The sequence below is a fragment of the Astatotilapia calliptera genome, chromosome 12, assembly GCF_900246225.1.
Source record: "Astatotilapia calliptera chromosome 12, fAstCal1.2, whole genome shotgun sequence".
Taxonomy (NCBI): Eukaryota; Metazoa; Chordata; class Actinopteri; order Cichliformes; family Cichlidae; genus Astatotilapia; species Astatotilapia calliptera.
Genome location: NC_039313.1, coordinates 37167504 through 37182806, shown reverse-complemented (window position 1 = coordinate 37182806; position 15303 = coordinate 37167504). Strand labels below are relative to the sequence as shown.

Below are 15303 nucleotides of genomic sequence, written 5' to 3'. Positions count from 1 at the left end.
TAGCCCAAGCATGAAGCCCAGTAAGTGGGTTGGAAAGCTGCACAGCATGAGACAGGTTGGTTAAAAATAACAGTTTAATTTAAGCTTCACACTCTGTTTATTACAAACATTCAAACTGGACTCTTCTTAACAGCTACAGTGACATTCAGCAGTGCCGTCACTGACACACGAGACAGAACAATGAGTACACTACGCACTAACTAACCACTAACTACACAACACTACACACTAACTACACGCTAACCTTTAACTACACGCTAACTAATCACGAACTACACAACACTACACACTAACTACACACTAACTAACCTTTAACCACACAACACTATACACTAAATACATGCTAAGTAACCACTAACTACACTCATAACATGCATACATTCATAAGCTAGCATGAGCCTACAAGGATGGGGCTACATGCAGGGATGCTAGCGTTAGCCATGTTACCTCCAACGTGTTATATCAGGTCAGGCTAAGTCCACCTGTATCTAGTCACAGGTCTCCATTTCACTGCCGTTTCTCTTTGTATGCATCATTTGTCCACGCCGTACATTTTCAGAGAGTGATAGGTGAAGAAAATATAATCTGATCAAACATTATTCAGCTTTAAATATTGTTCAGCTTTAAAGTTACTGTGCAACTGTGTAATAAAAATGTGCTCACGACTTTGGCCTTGAGAGCGATAAGAAGCGATCGCCTCATCCTGCAGGTGCAAGATATCTGCAAGCGAAGAGACTAGAACACCCAAGGCCGATTTCCTTTTATGGAGTTGTTTTTCTGCTAATGCAGCACTTTCCTCACAACCCCCTCCTGTAAGTTTTAGAGAATATATACCCATTCTCACAGCAAATCTTGGGAATCTCCTGATGTGAGCTGTGTTGAGAGGTTGTCTCTGTCTCAATAAAAGTTCACTGATTCCCCATCTGCAGCAGGTGTCCGGTTGTCTTCATTCTCCGCCAGCCTGGTTAAGTCAATTCCTCCTTAACATCTAAAAGAACCTATTTAATGAAGGAAGACGGGTTCACTTTGTGTTTAATATTATTCTATTGCTGTTGTTGTTTTTTTTATATCCTTCAATTGGCGTCACGGAACAGGATCCGCTCCAGGTCAACTGGAACGGATGGGAGGACATCGGCCGTGGTCTGAGTGAACGGAGTTTGGACAAAAGCTGTGCGCACACAAAAACAAGGTAAGCAGACCTTTTATTTCTGCTATATTGAACATTATAAAAATACTTAGTGTCCAAACTCCTAGTAATTCATAACCAAAATTGTCTGGCTTACTTAAGGCTTGTTGAGAATCAGACAAGTAAATAAGAGATAAGTGAATAAGAAATAAGTGAATAAGTGAATAAAGATAAGAGTGAACTGAGGTCTGACCACGGTTGCAGCCGACGGGTTGCTCTCCGGTGTCGGATAAATACCTCAGTGCAGGTCTGGGACCTTGAAAGGGTTTATTAGTAACGCCTTTCTAAACAAATTAAAAGGTTAAAGGCCTTGAGAATATTTTTTAGTAATATTCTCTAAACTACAGAAGGGTTAGGAAGGCCCAGAGGACTTTATTAGAAAAGATCCTCTAAAACTTAAAAAGGAGAAGTACTGGTTGGAGTCCAAAGGAGGGGTCCCTTTGATCAATAGGAGAAAACGGATCTCTTCTTAAAACCCCGATGATTTTAGTGTTTTAAATGTTTTGATGTTCTGTTTGATATTGGACACACATAAATACACGCTGAATGCTTGCTGTGGAACACTGGGCAGGACAGTTTGGTTCTCCGTTGTTCACAGATTACACAATTAAAGGAACTAGGTTCCTCTTTTGGTTAAAATAATACACCACACATAGAATTTTTTACACATTTATTACATACATAAGGAGGGTAATGAGTGACTGCAGGTAATGTATGAAGTGTGAATGAGACGTGTGAACAAGGTGACAACCAACTAGCACCCCTATCAGGAAGCTCTAGGCAAGGTTACCCGCCAGACTCCGGTTTGGTAGAAGCTTGGTAACACCTGAAGGGATATTTCAGTGCTGACTCACCTTTAAAGCAGCGCCCCAGCTGTTAGTGCCTAACAGAGGCAGAAACCCAGCTGGCCCAAATTCTCCTTTAAAATCAATAAAAGAACACTCCTCCATTGACAGTAAAATGGATGGAGAATTAGATCGAGAAACTAATGATGATGGTTGGGGTCCCGGTGTTATTCTTAGCACATTGGGAGAACAATTAACATGTGTTGAGACAGTCATCAACTCCACACACCAGCCTAAAGAAGCAAAAAAGCAGAAAGAGTCATTGAGGAAAACAGCTGAAAGGTTAATGAAAGAAAAGGGAAAGGACGAGGGGAGTAGTGGTAACTGGGGAATAATTTGGCAGAATAAGGCTATGCAGGCAAAAGAGAAAGAGGAAGAAGCCAACTCAGCAGCAGCAGGTGCAGGTGTGATGAGCGGGGTGAGACACAGAAAGGAAGCAGATAAGCACGCAGGCCGCAAAGCTAAATTTAATCACTGGGTGTGTTTATGGGAAACTGCAAAACCACACATGAAGAAAAATAGGTCTCAGCCACCTCCCTATTCTGCCTCAACTCCTCCCTCAGCAGGCATATATCCGGTACTTAATATCTCTGGTGGAATAATGACTATTGGAGAAGAACCGCCCGTAGCTCCAACTCCCATAGATACCAAGCATTTTTGCCCAGGAAGCTCCTCTCTGTCGGCGACATCCTCAGCTAGTAGTAGAGCCCCCTCCTCTATGTCCCATTGTTTTGGAACCGGATCTGAGGGCCTAACTGACCCATTTGCGAGCGCACCATTTGCGGTTCGAATGAACAGACAGGAACCCACTGAACAACAATTAACTGATCTAGAAGCAGCATTACGCAGCTGCTTAAATGAACATAGGTCAGTGGTCCAGGTGAATAATCGTGTTGCGTCAGCCCCTCTTTCCCGGTCCAACCCCTTTGCCAGCACTCCTGTCGCTGTTAAAGGAGATCTGACCGCTACTGCAAAAACTGAGCCTGGCACTTCACCAAATGTCACAGTTACCATGTCTTTGGTGGGCCGTCAGGATCCGGAAACACAGATGAGTTTAGCCCACGATTTTGCTGACACTGCTACCCCACCAGGCGGGGAAGAAACTGAGGATACTGATGATGAACTCAGTGACCTTAACAATACACCCGCCTCTACCCCTCCCAGTTTAGGATATCAGACTAGATCTAAGGGCCCTGTGCCTCGGCCTCCAGGCATATTTCCCCTGGTCCAGACTAAAGCGCAACGTACACCAGTGTATCAACCTTATTCATTCGGAGATGTCCAGGCCCTAGTGGACAAACTCCCTGACATAATGGAGGGAGGGAATGCCTGGTTGGCTGGTTTGGATAAATACACAGCTGGACAGGACCTCGCACTGGGAGATTTTAGAGCTATTATAACTAGGTGCACATCCCGATCTCAGGCAGCGGACCTGGAACAAAATGCGGGTACTACCATGCATGAGAACGAGGTGCCACTAATGCAGGCCTTGAGGTTTATTGGACCGGCCCTGCGCAAACAATTCCCACCCAAAAATCAAGGCACCTTACAGAAATTTAAATGGGAGGGAAAGCAAAATCCCACCCATTATCTAAATCAGGCTGTTGAAGACTGGGTGAACCATACAGGTCATCACCCCAGTAGGACTTGTTCACAGAGCATGTGGTTTAGAAGGGCGGTGCTGAGGGGCATTCCGGAGTCAGTAAGCCAGAAAATGGAGGATAATCCTGATTTGCAGGACTGTGACTTTGCAATCTGGAAGAAACATTTGATTTTTAATCTTAACAAAGTGCAGATTAAGTCTGATGATAAAGCGGAGAGCGTCGAAGATTTACAGTTGCAACTGTTGAAGGTTCAGCTGCAGAAAGCTAAAAACGACCTGGGTGGAAAAGGTGACAAGCCTAAAAAGCAGCTTGTGGCCGCTGCGGCTCCCCCTCCTGGTCCAGTTGCCCCTGATTTGTATCCGAACCCATGGCCAACTGATCCACAGCCCCCCCAGTATGGTGCTTATCACTCCCCGGCCCCTTATGGGCAGAGAGGTTCCCCATTTGGAGGAAACAGAGGTGGTTTCAGGGGAAGGGGTCAGATGGGAGGTGGTAGGGGAGGCCAGATGTATGTTTGTTTCCGGTGTGGACAACCTGGACACTGGGCTAAAGCGTGCCCCTTGAACCCGGCTGCTGGAAGAGGCAGGGGAGCCCGTGGTGGGCCCTATCAGCATCCTGGCCACAGAGGTGGACCTCGTGGTGCTTTAGTTGAAGTGCCCCCGGCCCCACAGATGCCTGTGATGGGGTGGGAGTACTACGAGGGTGGTCCCCAGCTATAGGACACCCCACAGACTGCCCAGGACGGTGAAGGGACAACGGCGGACCCTATGCTGTCCATAACTGTAGATAGAAGAAGAAGCAGCTTTTTAGTGGACACTGGAGCTACGTACTCCACCATTAAGGATGTTGCTCGTGAAAGACTTACTGACAGAGTGATTACAGTGGTGGGCATATCTGGGGAACCTAAAACTCTGCCTTACACCGTGCCCCTCCCCACAACGGTTGGAGATCAGACCTTGTTACACAGCTATGTTTGTTCAAAACAGGCGCCTGTGAATTTACTGGGAAGAGACTTGTTGATTAAATTAGGAGCCACAATACTCTGCTCTTCACAAGGCCTAACTGTGACTCTCCCTACTGGGGTTGTGCTTCCCTGTTCTAATGGGCCAGAGGGAGGTGGTCAGTTTCTGCTGCAACCCTCCTCCTGTTTGACGGACTCTGCTGACATCTACTGGGCATTATTGGAAGTTGAAACACCTGCTGAACCAGGAGTTTGGACTGCTTTTCAGCAATGGCGGCCGTGGCTCTCACTCCTACATCCTTATGTCCCTCCCCCTGACCCACCTCATGTTACACTATTTTATGACAGGCATGACACCACCTGGTACCAGCACATGTTCCAAGAGCAGTGTGAGGGGCGGGCTTGGTCTCTGAACATGTCGTGCATTTTTGCGGCACCGGAGGGAGTGGCAGCAGCGGTTACTTTTACAACAGATCAATTACAGTGGTACATGATGTCTGATGAGGCAGCTCCCCATGTGTCACTGGCCTTACATCCTGGACACCAGGCTAAGGAGCTGGGTGGAATGGTTAAACGTTCCCTTGCGGCCACTGACTGGACACCTACAAACCTCCCACAGGTTTTGTTTTCTCCATCTACCAAGACATACCAAATTTTAAATGATTGCTTTAATTCCTCAACACTGCAACATGGAGTGGTCAGCGGGTCACATGGCAGAGAACACACAGACCACTGTGATGCTGCGCCTTTACTCGACTCTCTTCCAGATTGTTTGTGGTCCCTTGGACCCACAGATGTAGGTTTAGTTGATGTGGAGCCAGTCTCTTTTCAACTGTCATCTGCTACCCCTTTGTGGCAGCCTCAGTACCCACACAGACCGGAGGCTGAGGCTGGGATTGCAGAAACAATTTCTGGTTTGGTCACTGCCGGTGTCTTGGAGCCCTCCTGCTCTAAGTGGAACACGCCCATCCTACCCGTTGAGAAAAAAGGCACGGGGAAGTTCAGAATGGCACATGATTTGAGAAGGATTAATGCCTTACTTGGCACTCCTACTTTGCCTGTGCCTAATCCTTATGTTGCCTTGACCAACCTCCCACCATCTCATGCCTGGTTCACCTGCATTGACTTGGCTAATGCCTTTTTCTGCCTCCCACTTCGTGAGTCACTGCGTGACATCTTCTCATTTACATTTAGAGGCCGACAATGGCGTTACACTCGCTTACCACAGGGATTTGCCCTCTCCCCAGGACTGTTTAATCAGTGTTTGAAAGAACTTTTACAAACCAGCCCACTACCATCTGACTGTATGTTAATACAATATGTGGATGACCTTTTGCTGTCTGCCCCCACGGCTGACATCTGTTTGGAGGCCACCAGAGTGGTACTTCACCACCTGGCCAACACAGGTTTTAAAGTGAGCAAAAGCAAACTACAGATTGCAAGAAAACAGGTTTCTTTTCTAGGCCGCATGGTCTCACAGTCCGGTATTTCCTTGTCCCCAGAACACAGGAACTCCATTTTGCACCATCCAAAACCTCTAACTGTAAAAGACATGTTGTCATTTTTGGGCCTGACTGGTTACAGCAGGACCTATGTCCCAGACTATGTTGGCCTTACTTCCCCTTTGCGCGCTTTGGTAAATGAACAAGGCATGAGAAACCTCTCTGCTCCCCTCTCATGGACTACAGAAACAGAACAGGCGTTTATAAAGTTAAAACAACAGCTTTCTGTCGCCTCTGACCTTGCTGTGCCAGATTATGCTTTGCCTTTTCATCTTGATGTTTCTGGAACTGGAACCCATATCAATGGTATCCTGTTCCAGAAAAAAGGGGGAGAGAGAAAAGTGTTGACATATGTAAGCGTAATGCTGGACAACACTGAAAAACGCCACCCACCGTGCACACAACACGTTTCTGGACTTGCAAAAATCATTCAGAAAACAGCACACATAGTGATGAACCACCCACTAAAAATTTTGACATCACACAGTGTGGTGGCCTACGTCTCCTCACAGGCCTTCACACTCACTTCACTCAGGCAGAGACGCCTCAGTACCATTTTGGAAGCACCACACATCACCTACTCACATGAAGGCATAAACATGGCTGATCACATGGGATCAGGGGAACCACATATGTGTGAAGAGGTTGTGCAGGTACAGGAGAAAATCAGGCCAGATTTGCAGGCAGAACCTCTAATGGATGCAGAAAAAGATTGGTTCACAGATGGATGTTGTTTCAGAACTGAAAGTGGAATGTTGAAGGCTGCATGGGCAATAGTGGAACAGACAGACATGAGATGGAAAACAGTGAAAGCAGAGCAGTTGACAGGACAACAGTCTGCACAGAGAGCTGAACTGAGAGCGGTGATTGAAGCCTTAAGGATGGGAAAGGGACAGAAAGTGAATATATACAGTGATTCAGCTTATGCTGTGGGAGCAGTGCATGTGGAGCTCAAGCAGTGGCTAAGAGCTGGTTTTTTGACAGCCAGCGGAAAGCCTATTAAACATGAGATAGAAATGAGGGAATTAGCGGAAGCACTGTTGTTACCTGTTAAGGTGGCAGTGGTAAAATGCAAAGGACACAGTGCCGGATTGGACTTAGTGGCATTAGGTAACAAACAGGCCGACTTAGTAGCTAAGCAGACAGCTGGTTACTTACCCTCCCTGATTATGGTAATGGACCCAGAAGCCACACCCCCTCCAGAAAGACCACCCATACAACTAGGCCTAGCCACAATCAGAGAGTTACAGGACAAAGCCAGCCCCCAGGAAAAATCATTATGGGTAACAAGAGGGGCCACAAACACAGATGTTTGGCGTGGCCCAGATGGAAGGCCCATTCTACCGCCAGGGGTCAGACAGACAGCAATGGAAGAGGCACATGGAGTGGGGCATGTGGGACCTGCACAAATGATGAGGAACTTAGCCGCCTGGTGGCACCCTTATCTAAAAGACATGACAAAATACATGGTTAAAACCTGTAAGGAGTGCAACCAATTTGGAATCAAGCCCGCCTTCAAGCCAATAGCAGGGTACTTCCCCATCCCACTTTGCCCAGGGAAAGAAATAATCATTGATTACACAGACATGGTGGACAGAGTAGGTAGTTACAGGTACCTGCTGGTGGCTGTGGATGCATTTTCAGGTTGGCCAGAAGCCTGGCCGACAGCAAGTGAAAACAGTAGAACTGTGGTGAAATGTCTGATTAATCATTATATACCACAGCATGGGTTTCCCGAGGTCATAAGGTCGGACAATGGTTCACATTTCAGGAACCACGATCTGCAGAGGGTTGAAGCCGCATTAGGTTTGAAACATAAGTTTGGCTCAGTTTACCACCCCCAGTCCCAGGGGAAAGTGGAAAGGATGAATCAAACTCTAAAAACTAAATTGGCTAAAATCTGTGCACAGACCAAATTAGATTGGGTTAAGGCATTGCCTCTTGCATTAATGTCCATAAGATGCTCAGTAAATCAAACCTCTGGTTACACTCCATTTGAGTTGGAGCATGGCAGGCCTTTTCCTGGCCCCTCCTCTCGCCTGTTAATGTCGGATGAAGCTGATTCAGACCTCGACCCGAGGACATATTATAACATGCTCCGCAGTTTTGTTGCCCAGTATTCCTCACAGGTCGCTGAAAGAAACCAGCAAGAGCTGAAAGAGGCGGCTACACCTGGAATGGACTACGTCCTCCTGAAAGTCACAAAGAGAAAGTGGGCTGAGCCTCGCTGGACAGGCCCTTACCGCATAACAGAGCGGACCTCCCACGCTGTCAGGCTCGAAGGGAAAGGTGACACTTGGTTTCATTACACACAGTGCGCTGCTGCCACCGAACCAGGAAGAACCTTGAGAGAGGTGCAGAAGGACCTGTCAGAAGGAGCTGCAACAGCATCACCAACCACTTGAGGGAGCCAAAACTCAACCTACAAGCCGGCTGGTTACAAAAGGGGGTGTTCTTCATACTGAACTAAACATTTTTATTTTTCTATTTTTAACATCTTTTATGACTTTGCTTTTATATTGCCTTGAGTTTTTAAGATTTACATTTTACATTGCAATAGTTTTAACCGCTGAAAGCTCATTTAAAGTTGTGTCACTGATACTTTTTGTTGCTCTTTAACTCCTAGAACACGCCCTTGGCGAGGTGGGGGGAACTGGACCACCTTTCTCTGCCCCATCATCCTCTATTAGAAGACATCCAAGCTAAGTAAACATGTCTTGGCCCTTTCCCCCTGAAATGACAGGCAGGCAAAGATGTTGCGTCTTTGTTTGCTTCCTGGCCCTGGGTCTCATTCCCATTGGCATAATCCTGATCTGTGAAGGGCCCCCGACACTTCTGACACCTTCAAGTTCAAAAGCTTCGCCCCCTTCTGACAGTCCCAATCGGACAAATGTAGCCCCTAGGGTCTTGCCCACCACTTCCTCTCCAGTTTTGCCCACGCCCGATCCATTTAGAAAGAAACGACACACGGTTACCTCCTGCACCCCAAGTACAACTAGAATGATTACTCTCTGTGTCCCCAACAATAAAAGTTGGGTAGTCGAAATAGATTTCGCTAGCTTCCCAGTCACTCCCGTCACCAAAGACCAAGGGGGGGATCTTTTTAACCTTGCAGTACATCTCTCCTCCTCAGTGTGGTATGTAACCCTGGGAGGTTGGCATCAGTGGAAGTGGTCCAGTTTAGTGTCAGAAACGGACCTCGATTGGTCCAAGCACTCTAGGGGTCAGGCTTTGCACTGGAGAAACCAAAATATGCTCAGAATAGCAAAAAAACCGGATCTTTCAGGCTTAATTTTTACCCTAAAGGATCTGGCCTTGACCTCCTGTCAACAATTTATACTTGCCCCTTGGACTGATCGCACCGCCCTGTATTGGCAAATGGAAATATGCCCTAGCGTTGGTGCAGCTCCAAGCTCTGTAGTTAAAGATGATAACCCCACCTTTAATGGCCCTCCGGTGACATATACAAACGGGGGGAGAAACGGCCGAATACGCATTGTAGACACAAATAAAATGTCTAAAGATGACCTCTTCCAAATTCTAACCGGTATTTCTGGAGCAACAAACAACTGGTTACTACTAGCTGAACAAGCTGCTGACAAGACGGCTTCCGACTGCATAGTATGTATGGGAGCCCGCCCCACTTTAAGAGTTGTACCGGCGCCAGTCAATAGTGCATGCCTCCTGCACCTTATGAACAATACAAAACGAGCTCATTGCTCATATCTGGAAAACCACTTTCCTAAAACTCAACGCTCGGTCTCTAATAAACCACCTTTCTTTTCTTCAGATGTAGCTGTGAACAATTTCACTTGTATTAACCTGACTGGCAATGCAGTAAAACTAGGTAGCTTGAACTCTTCTTGGTGCACTGAGATGACGGTTATGAAACCGAACTTCCGACCTACGGCTAGGGCTGATTTGTGGTGGTGGTGTGGCAATAACAAGTTATATGATGGTTTCCCTCGGGATGCGTCAGGTCTTTGCGCTCTCATAACTCTTATTTTACCTGTTTTAGTCACTCCAGTAGATCTCTCTATAGAAGTACACGAAGTTGGCCTCCCATCCTCCTCTGAACGCCGCTCTAAACGTTCTCTAATCCCAGGTTCAGCTCATAATCCAACCTATATTGATGCTGTAGGTATACCCCGTGGGGTCCCCGATGAATATAAACTGCGAGACCAGGTTAAAGCAGGATGGGCCTCGATACTTTGGATGGTTGAAATAAATGCGAATGTAGACAGAATTAACTACATTCACTTTAATGTGCAACTGTTGGCTAATTACACTCGAGATGGTTTTGAAGCTGTGCATGCACAGTTATCTGCCACTTCCCTAATGGCTTTCCAAAACAGGGTCGCAACGGATTTTCTCCTCGCAGAAAGAGGCGGAGTCTGCAGCCTTTTTGGTCAGGAGTGCTGTACCTATATCCCCAATAACACAGCTCCTGATGGTTCCCTCACTAAAGCTATTACTGGTCTCACAGCTCTTACTGTTAAAATGAAGGAACACTCGGGCGTTGATACTGCCATGTGGGACTCTTGGCTTAACATGTTTGGCAAATATAAGGCCCTTGTAGCTTCCATCCTAGTTTCCATCTCAGTTTTTGTTGCTATCCTAGTCACCTGCGGTTGCTGTTGTATTCCATGCATTCGATCCCTCATCCAGAGACTGATTGTTACAGCTCTCACTCCTGAGGATAAGGATCTCGCCCGGCAGATGCCTTTATTGGCTGGTCAACTTCCCACCTCCTCGCCAACGGATGATGAAAACTCTGATCGTGAGGGTGACGAACATTATCGTCTTTCTCTTGTTTAAATGCTTCTAGAATGGTTGTTTCTCTGTGGTGTTTTGTATTAGGCTTGTTATTAATTGTTTCCCTCACCCACTTCCTCTTGAAGGATATATCTGGTTGAACTGTGTCTGGTCGGGTTGTGAGGGTTAAGCGATGTTCTCAGGGTCTCCGGACTTAAGCCTGAGCGAATGTGTACTCCCACCACTGGATATAAATTGTTTTTTTCCACACCCCTTCCTCACGTTTTACCATATTCACTTTTGAATGTCCTTAGCAGTTACCGTTCTCGGTTTATTTTACGGTTGATTTATTCTTTCACATTTTCACGTTTATATCTCTCATTATTATAGTATACTCTGTACTCTCCACATTTTTATCATTACTTATGCTTTTTGGTTGCTGAGTTACAGGAACTGTTAATTTTGTGTCACTACCCTGGTTGCACTGACTCGTTGTATCCTTGTGTGCAGGACAGCTGTTACTGCTTTCGTCGGGAACCGAGACTGCTTGCAGCCGACCCCTGGGCAGGGTGGTGCCTGGACTCTTTTCTCCTCATCTGCAATGACAGATAAAGACAAATGATAAGACCCGAGGAGTTTTTCGAGCCAGGCTTCGACACGTCTCTGTGTTCCTTTGAATGTTACTTATTTTTTGTGTGTTGACCCATTTAAGATGGGTCAAAAGGGGGATTTGAAGAAAATATAATCTGATCAAACATTATTCAGCTTTAAATATTGTTCAGCTTTAAAGTTACTGTGCAACTGTGTAATAAAAATGTGCTCACGACTTTGGCCTTGAGAGCGATAAGAAGCGATCGCCTCATCCTGCAGGTGCAAGATATCTGCAAGCGAAGAGACTAGAACACCCAAGGCCGATTTCCTTTTATGGAGTTGTTTTTCTGCTAATGCAGCACTTTCCTCACAACCCCCTCCTGTAAGTTTTAGAGAATATATACCCATTCTCACAGCAAATCTTGGGAATCTCCTGATGTGAGCTGTGTTGAGAGGTTGTCTCTGTCTCAATAAAAGTTCACTGATTCCCCATCTGCAGCAGGTGTCCGGTTGTCTTCATTCTCCGCCAGCCTGGTTAAGTCAATTCCTCCTTAACATCTAAAAGAACCTATTTAATGAAGGAAGACGGGTTCACTTTGTGTTTAATATTATTCTATTGCTGTTGTTGTTTTTTTTATATCCTTCATAGGCAAGGCTTAATATCCAAGCAGCAGCACAAACACTTTAAAACATCTCCTTGGAAAAGTCGTTCACAGCAAACAGCAACACGTAGCTAGCCTATGTGTCGCTAATCAATCAGACAGCTGCTTACGTTGCACTGCATGCTTAACTGGATTGGTTTTTCTCCAAGGAATAAAATAGCCACAGAAAGGGTAGATGGAAAAGCTAATCCATTAGCAAATTTAATAGTAAATTTAATAGTAAATACGATAGCAAATCTAGTAGCTAACAGGAAAAGGTAACTGTATAGAAAAGGAGCAGTGGGACCACCATTTATTGTATAGTTTATCATTAATTATTAATTCATGAAACGCTTTACTTGCTGGTGCTGTACATTACTGAGTTGAGTTTATGAAAACAAGTAATCATTTTGCTAACTTCTCTATTGGTCAGTGAGGACAAGCTCATAGTGCCTCCTGCTGTGCAGTTTCTGTAAGACAGGATTAATAGGAGGTGGAACGACTGTCTGTGGGTGTGGATACTCCTGACTTTGAGCTTAAACATGAACAAATTGAAAAATTGTTTTACGTTAAATTCGATCTTTAATTATTTTATTCATTAAGACAATACTAAAGTACTCTTTATTTAATAATTTTATTTAAAAAACCATTTCTGAATCATTAATCGCATACAGGATCCAGAGAAAAGTACTAAACTCAGTTCTTGTTCTTCATGTTTACTGAGCTGTATCTTTGCTACACATGTGACCACATGCAACTACTTATATACGAACACAGTGACAAAGACATTCCCGCAAAGAGAATGGCGACTATGTCACCTGCCTTCTCCCTGAGATCAGCAGGGGGGCCCCCACTATCTATCCACACACCCTCCACCCCCCCTTGTCCCGCTGGGGCGCTGGAGCCTATCCCAGCTCTCATAGGGCGAGAGGCAGGGTACACCCTGGACAGGTCGCCAGTCTGTCGCAGGGCTAACACACAGGGACAGACAACCATTCACTCACACATTCATACCTAGTGGCAATTTGGATTATCCAATTAACCTATCCCCACAAGCTGCATGTCTTTGGACGGTGGGAGGAAGCCGGAGTACCCGGAGGGAACCCACGCAAACACGGGGAGGACATGCAAACCACAGTTAATTATTCTGAATTGGCTTTCATCAGAAAAACTGATCAGATTTAATAAAACCCAGACCATCAAACAGTTAATCAGTAACTCTCATCAGTAACTTTTATCAACAGAACAAAGAATTTGTGCTCTGTGATTGGAGGATTTTACTCTCTGCTGAAAAAAACAAACTCACATTCAAATATATTAAAACAGATTTATGTAGAAGTTTTTAATTGGTTTCATGTTTATTTTGAACTGAATTTAAAATAACTACACAGAACATGCAGCTGTCCACAAATAAAGAAATCAAACAAGAGAAATACTTTTTATTTATTGGTTTCTCTTTTTGAATCATTTCTGTTTTATAATTTAAATATAAACACATAAAGGTTCAGTCAAGTTGGGACACAAATGGGTACAAACAGGAAAATAAAATTAAATATTTAACTAAACAAAACTAAATCAAAGCATATAATAAAATTAAAAAATCAAAATTCAGTTTTATTTACACAGCACCAAATCACAACAGCAGTCGCCTCAAGGCGCTTTATATTGTACAGTAGATCGTACAATAATACACACAGAGAAAAACCCAACAATCATATGACCCCCTATGAGCAGCACTTTGGCGACAGTGGGAAGGAAAAACTCCCTTTTAACAGGAAGAAACCTCCGACAGAACCAGGCTCAGGGAGGGGCGGGGCCATCTGCTGTGATTGGTTGGGGTGAGAGAAGGAAGACAGGATAAAGACGTGCTGTGGAAGAGAGACAGAGGTTAATAACAGATATGATTCAGTGCAGAGAGGTCTGTTAACACATAGTGAGTGAGAAAGGTGACTGGAAAGGAAAAACTCAATGCATCATGGGAATCCCCCGGCAGCCTACGTCTATTGCAGCATAACTAAGGGAGGATTCAGGGTCACCTGGTCCAGCCCTAACTATATGCTTTAGCAAAAAGGAAAGTTTGAAGCCTAATCTTGAAAGTAGAGATAGTGTCTGTCTCCTGAATCCAAACTGGAAGCTGGTTCCACAGAAGAGGGGCCTGAAAACTGAAGCCTCTGCCTCCCATTCTACTTTTAAATACTCTAGAAACAACAAGTAGGCCTGCAGAGCGAGAGCGAAGTGCTCTAATAGGGTGATATGGTACTACAAGGTCATTAAGATAAGATGGGGCCTGATTATTTAAGACCTTGTATGTGAGGAGCAGGATTTTGAATTCTGGATTTAACAGGAAGCCAAACAGGAGAAATCTGCTCTCTCTTTCTAGTCCCTGTCAGCACTCTTGCTGCAGCATTTTGGATCAGCTGAAGGCTTTTCAGGGAGTTTTTAGGACTTCCTGATAATAATGAATTACAGTCGTCCAGCCTGGAAGTAATAAATGCATGAACTAGTTTTTCAGCGTCACTCTGAGACAGGATATTTCTAACTTTAGAGATGTTGCGCAACAACAAAATGAAGTTATTTTAAATGTAAAAACAATATAAATTAACTTAAGTTCAACTAAAATCACATGAAAGGTTTGATCAAACTTATTTAATCAAACAATTTAATTAAAAAAACAACAATTCTCCTTCACCGCTGGTAGTTACCATGGCAACAGCAGAACGTGGCAGCTGATTGATGATAAAAACTACAAATGCTCCCATGATGCATTCTGTCTGTTTCAGAGATGGGGGTGCGCAGACAGAGCATGCCCAGTGCCTCCACTACCGACACACCCACCGCCAGAGTGACGGTGAGCTCTCTCTCCCTCACACACACACACACTCTCTCTCTCTCTCGCCTGCTGAGATCAGCCTGTTGTTTCCATGGCAACAGGAGTTGAGCTGCTGTCAGCTGTAGATTAACTGACTGACCCCACCTGCTGGTGGGATTTATCTCCACACCAAACTCCATCGAATATCTGTGAATTTAACATCGCTCATTGATCACAGCAGCTAATACGGCTTCACCCGATTTCTTCTTCAGGGTTTTCTGTCTCGCAGGTTGAAGCAGTCGCTGCGTCGGACTCGATCTCAGCCCAAACTGTCTCGTCACAGCAGCTTACAGACCGGGCAGATCAATGCAGCTGACACTAGGTAACAGTCAGTTACCCAGAATTCCAC

General features: G+C 45.2%; 1 protein-coding gene across 2 annotated transcripts in view; it reads left to right on the top strand.

Moving 5' to 3' along the window:
- LOC113033937 (disabled homolog 2-interacting protein-like) overlaps positions 1–15303 on the top strand; it is a 48332-nt gene that overhangs the window by 8609 nt on the left and 24420 nt on the right. For both annotated transcript variants that reach the window (XM_026188144.1, XM_026188145.1), the window contains exons 5-6: positions 14866–14933; positions 15167–15276. In XM_026188144.1, the coding sequence (XP_026043929.1) occupies positions 14866–14933; positions 15167–15276 (178 nt within the window). The remainder of the gene's footprint in view (positions 1–14865; positions 14934–15166; positions 15277–15303) is intronic.